Source organism: Haliotis rubra, unplaced genomic scaffold (assembly GCF_003918875.1).
Source record: "Haliotis rubra isolate DU_JTF1 unplaced genomic scaffold, ASM391887v1 Scf1200, whole genome shotgun sequence".
In the NCBI taxonomy this organism is placed as follows: Eukaryota; Metazoa; Mollusca; class Gastropoda; order Lepetellida; family Haliotidae; genus Haliotis; species Haliotis rubra.
The window spans coordinates 111539-125152 of NW_025765116.1; the positions used below are offsets into that span (position 1 = coordinate 111539).

General features: G+C 40.5%; 1 protein-coding gene across 4 annotated transcripts in view; it reads left to right on the forward strand.

The window, feature by feature from the left end:
* The first annotated feature begins 160 nt into the window (after positions 1-160).
* The window catches only part of LOC124263752 (fibrous sheath CABYR-binding protein-like), a 50876-nt gene continuing 37422 nt past the window's right edge, over positions 161-13614 (forward strand). For all 4 annotated transcript variants that reach the window (XM_046698461.1, XM_046698466.1, XM_046698472.1 and 1 more), the window contains exons 1-3: positions 161-249; positions 1866-2105; positions 2346-2462. In XM_046698461.1, the coding sequence (XP_046554417.1) occupies positions 1874-2105; positions 2346-2462 (349 nt within the window). In that variant the 5' untranslated portion in view covers positions 161-249; positions 1866-1873. The remainder of the gene's footprint in view (positions 250-1865; positions 2106-2345; positions 2463-13614) is intronic.

The following is a 13614-nucleotide window of genomic DNA, read 5'->3' on the forward strand; positions in this document are numbered from 1 at the left end:
AAAAATGAATATCTCAACAGTTTCGAGAAAGATTTAATATTTACAGATGTGCACATATATGACGATGTGCTTTATATTGAAATCCTTTCATGGTTTGGCACATAAAAATAAAATTCTTGTTTTTCGGAAACACATTTTCGCTGCTGGTCTGTAATAACATTGTGACGTCATTGTCAATAACGGGCGTTTACCTGGAAACACAGATACAAATATGGTGATGAAAATTCACACATCTCTGAATCAATAATGGTAAGTGTGCATTTAAATCCACCTATCCAGAAGACTGCGCACTTGCGTGGTTGACTTTGTTTTGTTCGTTACCATTAATTGTCATAATCCCGCAGACAGCTTATTTAGGCGGTATATTCAAAAACGAACACAACGCACTCCTACCCTAATGTGTCCCGTACTTCTATCTGTTCCATAGCCTAATGCGACTAATTACGATGTGTCCTATATTTTCATAACACTCTATCCCGACCTACATATTTCAAAGTGTATATTAATGATTATTTTGACAATATTTTCATAGAAGTCGTACGTGTACAGTTTCTGAACATATTCTTAAGTGATAATGACAGCCCCGTTACTGGCCTTGGTGTATTTATTATACAATAACAGACACGATCTTCTGATTTTAACCATAATAATTATACTTCAGATAACGGAAGTTACATTACCTCTGAAGTAAATTCTAACCAGTGCAAAATAACTGCTTCAATCGTGATTATTGAAAACATGGAAAAATCAACATTGGCCCTCCCTAAAAAACTATTGGCTTGAATTAAATGCATCCATTAGTAAATGTAATTTTAATTACCACATTCATACAAAATCCAAATGCTACATATTTGATGAAATGTGGCCCTAATGGATATCACTGAAGAGGTTGTTGGATGTCATTATGGAACTTCTGTTTTCGAGTGTGTTAATGTTTTGATGATCAGTTTCAAATATCCATTTAGCTCTGCTGTTTTCAGCTTTATTTTCCTATGTTTCAAGTAGTGTAGTGTTGAGTGTCACTCTTTAAAGGGCTGTATTGGCGTATATACAGATAAAAAATATGCACGATACGGTTGGAAATAATTTAGAAAACGTAGCAGATACGCACCACAGCAATGGTGTACAGTCTTAGAATCATTTACAGACGTATTTATCTGAAAAAGTATTGTTTTGTTGTTTATTGACATGCTTATACAAGAGTAGCAATGAAATACACAATGCCATTTTAGAAAGTACCAGAATCTGTACTTTGCTAAGAAAGTGTAATCCCAAATATACCATATGTTACATTTGACCACTTTCTCAAATGGCATTGTGTATTTCATAGCTTTCGGCCGTTGGAGCCGTGCCAATTAACACTTATCAGAGGGGTACCAGTTGTCCGACTTCCATTTTTGTGGAAGCCGCGGTGGCTGAGCGGGATAGGCGTCTGACTTTGTGTTCTGGAGATTAGGTGCCTGACTGAGGGTGCGGGTTCGAATCCCGGATGGGACTCAACCCAAAAAGTACTAGGATCTGTACTTTTACTAAGAAAGTGTAATCCCAAATATAACATAATATGTTATATTTGGGATTACAGTAAAGACAGTAATAATGTTGGTGCATGTATGAAATGAAACACAAGATTACTGATACGCCATTAAATTCCTAACTCTAAATGTACTCTTAAAGCTTTTCCAGTACCCCTATATTGAAAAAATAAGGTAATGCGTGACTCTGATGTTTAAAAGTATCTGGAGCCCTGATCAAACATACATGGGAAATAGTGTCCAGGAAATACTAGGATGCATGTGTATCCATCACTCTTACAGTCATCTCTGCATGTTCATAATGTGTTTCAATAAATATTTTGTGTTCAACAGATTCTACCATGAGTTCACCCTATAGTGAGCACCACAAACATAGAATACATTCACCGAATCAACGACGATCACCCGCAGGCACCATGAATGTGGCTGAGAAAATGTACTGGCGGCAAAAGCTGCCCCTTGGCTTCCAGTATTACCTGGAGCGAATGTCACGCAGCATCATCAGGGGGCTGCCAGACAATGTCTATGAGTTTGCAGCTGTATACCTGGAGGAAAAACTTGTAGAGAGAAATGGTGAGTTGGTCTAAATACTCGCTTGTTTAAAATAAATGGTACACACTCACCAATATCTCCATGAGACACAAAGCACCTCTGGTGGAGATAGCCTACAAGACAAAGAAACCACCCTTTATTTTAGAGGAGTGGTGTGAAATAGTGCCTTTAAACAAATGTTTGAAGAAGAAAATGGACAGATCTTAATCCTATTCTTGCCTTTCTGTGTCATTCCTACACAAATTGTTTCGCATGTTTCAGCTGAGATCCAGCGCCTGCCAGATGTTACCTACTTTGACAAACTAAAGAAGAAATATACCCTTGCCCCATCCGAACAAGGTGACGTAACACAGAGGGAGAGAACTCTCCAGGAGAGAGGTGAGCAACACATGTTTCATTCCACCGTCATACTGGCGTCAAGGCAAGGTTTCATGCATATGCTTTTATGAAATCACTGGGCAGAGTTGCAGCCATTACCACTGCCAGAATTGTTCGACCGTGGCTTCAGATCCCAGATTCGAACTTGACTATGATTCTTGGTTTGTTTGTACCATAACCATTGTGAATGGTTTCACCAAAGTGGTCAGACCTGTGAAGATGAGCGTTAGAATTGGTCTTCAGCAATGATGCTTGTCATAAGAGGCGACTAATTGGATCGGGTGGTCACGCTAGCTGACTTAGTTGACACTTGTCATCATATCCCAGTTGTGTAGATCGATGCTCATGCTGTTGATCACTGGTTTGTCTGGCCCAGACTTGATTATTTACTTATAGCCATATAGCTGGATCATTGCTGAGTGTAGCGTCAACAGACATACCAAAGTGGTCAGCATCTTTGATCTGCATCACTTCCAACTGGCCTCCAACGTCAAGCTGACCAGCCTGATATAGCTGATACTGTTCAAATTGACCTTAAACCCAGCTAGCTCATTCAATCACTCAGAGTGGTGAGGATCAAGTGGTAACCATGGAAATACAGATGTAGAGCCAAGTTACAATTGGGAATATGCCCTTGAACCTGAGCACGTATGTTTATGTATATCACACTGATAGAGTGGTGTCACACACAAGTTACAATCAGGAATATGCCTTTGAACCTGAGCAAGTATGTTTTTGTATATCACACTGATAGAGTGGTGTCACACACAAGTTACAATCAGGAATATGCCCTTGAACCTGAGCAAGTATGTTTATGTATATCACACTGATAGAGTGGTGTCACACACAAGTTACAATCAGGAATATGCCCTTGAACCTGAGCAAGTATGTTTATGTATATCACACTGATAGAGTGGTGTCACACACAAGTTACAATCAGGAATATGCCCTTGAACCTGAGCAAGTATGTTTATGTATATCACACTGATAGAGTGGTGTCACACACAAGTTACAATCAGGAATATGCCCTTGAACCTGAGCAAGTATGTTTATGTATATCACACTGATAGAGTGGTGTCACACACAAGTTACAATCAGGAATATGCCCTTGAACCTGAGCAAGTATGTTTATGTATATCACACTGATGGAGTGATGTCACACAAGTTACAGCTAGGAACATAATGATTGACATGAATATACACGCAAGCTGTGTTTCTTCCTGGGAAGTCACGTGCATGAAGCTGCAGTCGATAGTTTCGGATGACTAATACCCTGCAATGGATAATATACTTTAGGCTGATTATCTGAAATTACCATCTTAATTTCACCATCATTAACTTAATGATGAGATACAGGATAACATTTTGTAAATTGATTTGTGATATTCCTGCAACAAGTGTTCTGCTTTCAGAAATATCACTGTTTAAGCCAATCTTTGATAGCGCAGGTTAATTTATCGCCACTGTTAACCGCATTCCATTGGGTGTACAGGGCGGATCCAGGATTTTGGAGCTGCGTGCGTGCTGCGGCGTGCAATGCGTGTGTGTGCACTCATATATATCATAGGGCTGCGCAATATAACTGGTTTAATTTATATACCGGTATTTACCGGTTCAGACATGAAAACGATACGTATTGCGATACGCTGATTGAAAACCGGTATTTTGACATTCATTCGGAAAACTTCGTAACACTCTGAAATCTTCGGATATTTCCGTTTTATAAATTGTTCCTTTCCTTGTTTCATTTGTGCCAAACATTATTTACATTTTTATTTTGTCATGATTAAAAGTTTTTATTAATGCCTAATCAAGCATTGTGATTTTGTTGTGTTTTTACTTTATAAATCAAGCATTAACTCGATTATACATATTTTTTGTTAAACAAAACTTCTTGCAATATATTGCAATACATATCGCAATACATGCTTTCGCATAGCAATTTATCGCAATATGAAAATTCCTTGCAATACCCACCCCTAATATATCGTGAAGTGAACACCCCTGCACCCCCTACTGCATCCGCCCCTAGTGAACTAGTAGATGAAAGCAGTGTCAGTTTTGGACTGATTATTATCATTGTTGCTTCATGCTGATTGGCCGGTTTGTTCCTCGTGTTCAATTGTGATCATATTGACGAGGACAGATAAGTACTTTAAGATGGCTTCAGTTGTTCAAGATGCTACAAACGGTTTTATGTGATGTGTGTCAACAATAGACTGTCTGGGCTGATGTCTCCACTTGTAAACAGGGAACTGACACTTTTCTACTGCTTTTCTGAAAAAATATGCTCATGATTGCATTTCTTCCTGACTATACACACATTCCTACTGACCTTTATAGGATTGAATAATGATGAAGCTTCAGTCCACCTCAGAAAATGCTTGATTGATTTCTATAATAACAGGAATAGAAATGCAGCTTTTGTCGAAGGGTGCCATAGGGCACCAGACCGATAAATTTGGTGTGCCTCTGTGAAAATAAGTGTGCCCATACCTTTATAGTTTTGATGATCAATTTAAACTTAAAACATCACACCAATTGTGTCATTTCAATTTATTGTTCAATAAATCAGTAAACATCATGTTCACCTGTAAATGAAAGAGTTGGATGTCCTGAACACTATGATGACTGCATGAGTAGATAAGCTTCATTTGTCCTGGACCCATAAACTAACCACAAACTATGTTATCATCCAAACAGGATTCCCTGTATGCGTATTGGCATTCAAAATGGCCACACTCATGCGACTGATATACAGTTTTATGCTGTGCAAAGATAGGTACAAAAATAGTTTTGAATCCTTTGAGTTGGTCAAATTTATCGCATTTTCCATTAAATGAATCATGGTGAGTATTATTTTGGTAATTTTAGTCGCCCCTTCAGGGCACATTGAAAATATTTTCTTCCATGCCATATCAATACTTAAGGTACCATAACACGCAAATGGGTACTACTCCATGGGTAATATTTTCACCAGAAACTGCTGAGATGAAAAAGACTATTTCTCAACATCTGGTCATACTGATTTATTAGTGATTCCAAGTCAGATTTGTCCCTATTGTGTATTTATTGACTTCCCTGCTACATATTCTGATCCAGCATATTCCCTTGATGTGTCCTATTTCCTGGCTCACACAAACATATTATTGATAAATATGGTCAAATAAACTACATGACTCACGCTTACAGCTGTCTTCCCACTTTGCTGAAATTGATAAAGCGACCTTCATATATAAGTAATAGGTTATTGAAATAACTGTAAACCTATACAATCTGAGCTTTGAGTCATTCTGATGCATAAACCATGTCACCCAGTTTGTGCCAGTGCACTGTTTCATCAATGAGTGGTTGCTGGAATATTGCAATGGAGGCTAGGCGATGCAGGTGCATGACATTACTGCTGGTTCTAACACATGTGCAAGTGTATGGCTGTAACTGTATCGTGCTTCCACCTTAAACAATACAATGGCACATTAACCTCTGGCTACTTGGTCGCTTGCTGATTCTTTAAAACTATGGTATACTTTTTTGTCTAGAGACATAGGTATAATAATACATATAGGTAATGTAAAGTAGTAATTAGCCGCCCATGTCACGTAATTTATCACTGTCAGCGGAATAGAATTAGTCATGGATGATTATTATGTAACATTATATACACAATGACATCATTTCCCCCATTTATGTTGTTACACATGCTGTAATATTCTGGACTGATCGGTATTGTTCTGGGAATGTTCTCTCTCTCTCTGTGTGTTGAGGAAAGTCATGTGTGTCTCTCTGGGGTACATAAACTGTGTGTGTGTGTGTGTGTAGGTATGTACGTGATGTGAGTGAGTATGGTTTGGCGCCGCTTTTAGCAATATTCCAGCAGTATCACAGCGGGGTACACCACAAATGGTCTTCACACATTGTAGCCGCATGTGGGGAATCAAACCCGGGTCTACAGCGTGACGAGCGGACGCTTTAACCTTAAGGCTACCCAGCATCCCTTCCTAACCAAGAAAATGTAATCTTTCATTTCCAGTCTTGAACCCGTGACTCTGCAGGCCTAAACCAACGGTCACACAAAAACCGTGACATTGGATCCTTCAGTTGTACTATATTACTTCATACAACTGCAAGACAATACACCAGAATTACACAAATTCCCAAAACTTCATTCTCGAGTGCATATTATTGTATATAACCTAAATACAACGGCAAGATTAGCAAAACGTCCCTTCCACCCCGTTGCGTTCCTGAATGTAATTACAATGCAGCTCTGGTCTTGTATTGGAACTGTATGTAGAGTTGTGACTTGCTTGGTGTCGGTGTTCAGTGTGACATCCACATGCAGGTCACATTGACACCGAGTGGGACAGTGAACTTTAAACAAGCTAACCACCATTGATAGAGCTCCTTCGCATTGTCCTGATTCGGTGGTTGAAGAACAACCACATGCCGGATGTCTGATCCTGTACATAGTGCAGTCTGGTTAATGGCCACATAACTTCATCACACAACACAATCTTCGAACATTTGATCTTTCAGCTTGGTTTTCAGCGTGACTAGCGGACGCTTTACCCACTAGGCTACCCCACCACCCCTGTTCGTGATGTATGTTCTGTATATATATGTTCTGTGGGTATATGTGTTCGCTTGGTTCTCTGGGTTTTAGTTAATATATTTGTGAACATATGTTCTCTGTGTAGGAACGCTACCTGTGAATATATGTTCTCTGTGTAGGAACGCTACCTGTGAATATATGTTCTCTGTGTAGGAACGCTACCTGTGAATATATGTTCTCTGTGTAGGAACGCTACCTGTGAACATATGTTCTCTGTGTAGGAACGCTACCTGTGAACATATGTTCTCTGTATGTGTAAGTTTTTGTGTTTAAAGGTTCTGTTGTGTGTTCGTCTTTTTCGGTCCTTGGCTGCTTAACCATAAACAGTTCGGGTCGAACTTGGGTATAGCCCACGTTATCGATTTACTTCAGCCCTCCTTTATATCACGTTTAGGCAGTAAACGGGGTCATATTACAGCCTAGCAATCCGTGTGACATAGCCCCCGGGAGATGACACAGTCCTACCTTTGTGCACGCCCGGGTTTAATTGCAGTAGTACAGTTCGTTGCTGGAGGAGAGTAATATTGAGACGATATAACTCGGCATGTTGTAACGATTCTGGGTGCACGACCTGGCAATATTAGATAATGTTCCAATAATTCCTGGAAGCAGTGTAATCATCATGTTGATAACTGTGATCACAGATAGTGAAAGTTAGCTTCACCCGGCAACCGATAACCTGTTTTCGTAGATATCTTATCAATAATTAGAATCCTTATTGCGAAATAAAAACAAACACCATTTTTCAGATGTCCGTAAAAGACTTGACCGAAGGGCATGATAAGACACGGCTCGATCTGGTAGTAATATAAAATGACAATATATTCAGTTGGTTGGTTGATTGGGTTGGAGCTTAATGTTGCGTTCCGGGCCCCGTTCCTCAAAGCGATGGTAGCGCTACGACAGTCGTAAGTCTATGTTAAAGTATGGGAGTTACGATCACCTTAGCTCTATGATAGCTTTGAGGAACGGGGCCCAGGATTATTATGGCGATAGGCGTGCGAACGTGTGGGCTTGCTTGCTTGTACATTGACTAATGGCGTTTTTGTTTTATCTGTGCAGCCGCACTGTTATAAATGTCGTAGTTCGGCATTGATAAAGGGATATAGTATCCCACTCCCAGGGGCCCATGGACCAGGGTCCCGATCCACAAAAAGTTCGTGGCGCTAGACTATAGAGTTACGACAGGTCGTAACGTTACGAACGCTTTGTGGATCGAGACCCAGCCTTTGTTGAGAGCCAAGAAGGTGACAACTACCATCTTTTAACGTCATTTGGTAGGCTGCCAGGGATCTAACCATTCTTCCAGACTGTGCAGTCACTCCATCCACAATCGGTCCCCAATTGCGCAGATCGATGCTCATGCTGTTCATCACTGGATTGTCTGGTCCAGACTCGATTATTTGTACCATAGCCATTATCAGTGGTTTCACCAAAGTGGTTAGACCTGTGAAGATCCGGGTTAGAATAGGTATTCAGCAACTATGCTTGTAAGAGGCGACTTATGGGATCGGGTGGTTGACACATGTCATCGGTTCCCAATTGCGCAGATCGATCCTCATGCTGTTGATCACTGGATTGTCTTGTCCAGACTCGATTATTTACAGACCGCCGCCATATAGCTAGAATATTGCTGAGTGCGACGTAAAACTAAACTCACTCACTCACCTTACTGTCTAAATTACTTTTTATTCAAATACAAGTCGATGAAACCCTTTCCATATTCATAAGAAGCCTCTGCTAAGGGTCTGTTCTTAATTTATGAGTGAGTGAGTTTGGTTTTACGCCGCTTTTAGCAATATTCCAGCAATATCACGGCGGGGGACACCAGAAATGAGCTTCACACATTGTACCCATGTGGGGAATCGAACCCAGGTCTTCTTAAGTTATGGCTAGGTGGGGTGGGTGATGATGATTTTATGGAGAATGAATCACCGTCGAACAAATGTTTGAGGCCTTTTTCAAATAAGACTTTTGTGCATGCACGTTGTCACAACTTGTGTTGCAGTTTGGAATATACGTAGTTGAAGTTGGTAGAAAATGGAATGGGTGTTCAGAGATGTTTTGGTCACCATAACACGTTTTCTGTTGACTAAACGACCTTTCAAAATTGGGGCAATGGGTAGAGCTGTGACGATATGTCGTAGTATTGATAATCGTGATACCTTATCCGACGATAAATATATCGATACTTTTTTTCATATCGTGATATGTATCGTTGACCTTAAAATTATTAATTTTCACCAGAAAGTGGCGGTTATGTCAAAATTTACACTGTTACTTGCTACCAAAATATACATTTTGAAAGAAAATAACTAAAGATAGCATATCGTGACATGCATCGAATCAAATCGTATCGTTCCAAGATATAGCAATACGTATCGTATCGTGAAATTTCTGTATCGTCACACCTCTAGCAATGGGGTGGCCTGGTGGTTAAATGGTTCGCTCGTCACAGAATATTCTGTTCATTACCCATGGGGACAGAAATATCCGAGTGGAAACCAGGTGTCGACCCGAAACAACACAGCGATGGACAATCACAGTCGCACTCGCTCAGTGCAGGTGCACTGAATGAATCGACAATCAGCAGGTTTTGTAAATGATAATGCTTGCAAGTAATTCACATATTCTTTACGAAGTCTGTGTGAATTCATGTCATACCCCTGCTGTCCCCAGGGAAATACAAATAACTCAGTATGACACTCCTGCTTGCATGATAACCTCTGTATATTCCCCACTGTATGCATTACTTCAGGGTAGAGAGAAAATAACACGTTTAAATATAGAAACAAGAAATGAAAAGGTGTTTCGTTTCAGTTTCTGTCGTAAGGTTAATAAAGAAAACAACATGTTTACATGATATTTAGATTTACAAGGCGGTAACTAGATCATGTAGGTGATAGAAAAAATAAGTGCTCAACAAAAACTACAGTGACAGCACAGCTCAAACAGTCGTGTTAATCTCATTGGGATGGGTTGAGAGCTGCATGCCGAGATATAAAGAACGTCGCAGATACGTAAGCTCTGAGTTTGGCACACGCCAGTGTTATCAAGTTATCATGCCACGTGTTACGCGCTGGACTGGTCTCAACAATAATACACCCATCTTGACTTCATATCAGAAGGCCAGTCTATTTCGAAAATTAGCCCAAAGGCCAAGCGCGTCTTGATGACTTGCAGGCATTGGCAAGCCTGGGCTGAAATCTTAATGTCGGGGGGGGAGCTGATGTAGACGTACCTTGCCCGGGGATTGGTGGAGAGACCAATATGTCACCACTTATCTCATACAGATGAAAAATTCTTATTCACGTAATTCCACATTTTGAGAAGGAGATAGACTGATTTATCATTTGTGTATCTGAAAAAGTTGTTTTCTGTCAGTACCTAAGCAGATTCGGGTCTGAAATCTAAATTAGTTTTTTCCTCAAAATGAAACCAAGCTGGTTTAGGTTACGATAATATTGCTATTGCAAGAGTTTGACAGCGATATTTTTAAAACAGCACATGGAGAGTATTTTAGAAGCCCTGCGCGATATATTAACAGGAAAATCTCTTCTGGAATTTGGGATGAAGAAACATGTCTAGTGTCCACTCGGATGACAAGGCTTGAAGATTGTGTTGTGTGATGAAGTTATGTGGCCATTAACCAGACTGCACTATGTACAGGATCAGACATCCGGCATGTGGTTGTTCTTCAACCACCGAATCAGGACAATGCGAAGGAGCTCTATCAATGGTGGTTAGCTTGTTTAAAGTTCACTGTCCCACTCGGTGTCAATGTGACCTGCATGTGGATGTCACACTGAACACCGACACCAAGCAAGTCACAACTCTACATACAGTTCCAATACAAGACCAGTGCTGCATTGTAATTACATTCAGGAACGCACCGGGGTGGAAGGGACGTTTTGCTAATCTTGCCGTTGTATTTAGGTTATATACAATAATATGCACTCGAGAATGAAGTTTTGGGAATTTGTGTAATTCTGGTGTACATTGTATTGTCTTGCAGTTGTATGAAGTCATTTCGTACAGCTGAAGGATCAAATGTCACAGTTTTTGTGTGACAGTTTGTTTAGGCCAACAGTCACAGGTTCAAGACTGGAAACGAAAGTTTACATTTTCTTGGTTAGGCAGGAATGCTGGGTAGCCTAATGGTCAAAGTGTCTGCTCGTCACGCTGAAAAACCAGGTTCGATTCCCCACATTGGTACAATGAGTGAAGCCCATTTGTGGTGTCCCCCGCCGTCATATTGCTGGAAAATTGCAAAGAGCGACGTAAAACTAAACTCACTCTTTAGACATCAAATACTTTGGACCTATTCTGGCCCGAAATGGTCCCAGGTTGGTTCCTTTTTGATAAACATATAGAAGCCAAGACATTTTATGTTTCTGGCGTGTACAAAGGTTCGAGATGTTGAATAAAACGAATCCCCAAGGACAGATTCACAGGAATATACATCAGGAATAGTCCTCACATCTTCCTGGATGCAATCAATATAAGAAGTGCCCCTTGTGAAGTGTTTGGCGCAGTCATTACACGGCTGGCAGGGAACCTGATCTGGAGTTGCGAGGAAATCGGGCAAATATGTGTACACACAGACCATATCGGTGTATGGTGTCTGACATGTAACGAGCAGTGGTTCGTTGTTTTTTATGCAGGAAAAACGTAATTAGTGTTAAGTTAAAGACTCTTTACTGTTTTGCAAATGACAAACGATATTGGGTGTAGACGATATCCACCAGTATCAGAAAATGTAGCCGGGGTGTCGTAGCTTGAAGTGTTCACTCGTCACCCAAAGATCGATGTTCGATTTCCACGTGGGCACAATGTGAACATCTCATGTAAATGTTACCCCCGTCGTTTGAGAATAGGGCCCATAAGTAGGTCACGGCACCTCGCGAGACCTTAGTACTTCCGGTGACAAACAACGTTTCATACCTTTTTGAATCGTCTCATGGTTGTCAGCTGACAGTAATCTTTTTTAAGGAACCGATATTCCTTGCGGGATTAACAAATTTCCGATCTCATCATCCCCAAATTAGCTTACTATTACGACCGTCAACAGCTGTGACAGCCAAGCATGGTGGCACATTTGGTCCGGTCTAGTCATGTCATATTTGGCGGTCCCGCAATTTGGAACCAGAACTGGTTCTTGAATATATGCGTATCACCGGACATCTGGTACCGGAAGTAAGCTGGGCTCCGTCTCGCATAAAGTAAGTTGGCGATCGCAAAGGGAGTCGGGAACCAGCTTAGCAGTGCCTCGCGAGACATGCAGGCCCTATACCCAAGCACGCACACAGAAAAGTTCTGCTCATGTGACGATGCACCTTTACCACGTGTCCCCTACAGCGTTGTGTAAACCGAGGTGACAACTGCCTGTTCGTCATCACGGCAAAGTCCGACCGTACATGTGGTGATGCTGCCGTATAGATAGGCTGGCGTTTCCGTCTAACCAGAAGGATGTTTACTCACATCTTGTATCCTCATTTCTTCATCCCGATAAATGATAAGACCAAAAAGAAACAAGACTGAATTGTGCAACACTCGTCTAATGATTCAAAACAAATACCGTATGGTGTTGAATGTGAATATAGACATTGAATACAGAAGTGTTGTTGGTACACGTCATGCCCATCGTATGCATGTTTTTGTCAGTGTTCTTGCAAGCTGTAAATAACACATGAAATCTGCTTGAACGATGAAGTAGTTTTTGTTTGACTCTAAGAGGAATTATGTTCACTACATCTGTGGTGATTTGTTCCTGTAGTCGAGAGACGTTATGGGGAAACATCATACTTGATATTCTGTGTGTCAATATTATCGCCCCAGAAACACACGAGAAAGTACTTTAGTAGTGTCAAACACGTACAAAACATACACTCTCAATTTGTTGTAAAGTATAAAGGTTATATGAAATATCATATTTCAATATGACCAGCACGACGCCCATGAGACTCCGGTGTGTGTGTACTGTAGCTAAAGTCCCAACTTTGCATTCAAACACATTGTCTCTAAATAACGTTGACGCTAATTACATGTTACTGAACAGGGCCCCGATCCACAAAGCATTCGTAACGATACGACCTGTCGTAACTCTATAGTTTATCATAGGCTTACTAATGTCGTAGCTCTACGAACTTTGTGCGGATCGGGTCCATGAACTCTATTACCACCCAGGCCAAGGAACAACATTTATTATAATATAATTTCAATATACAGGTGTACAATATGCATAAACAACTTCACAAAGCAGTGAGAACAGATGTCAGAGTACCATATTTAATCGTGAAATATGTTGTTTGTGTTAGATAGTAGCATAATGGTTTTACACATTTTATTATCTATGAGGGCGAACATATCGGGGTTCATATTTTTCATACGATGCCCTAAGGTAAATTCTAAGATGCCTAGCGGTTAGAACAATCGAAAAAAAAATACATTATCAGACAATAAAGGTACAGTTTTTTGATGACGTAACAATTGAATGACGTTATCCCGTCACCGCGCCATTCTAGTGTGCCCCCTCGTAAT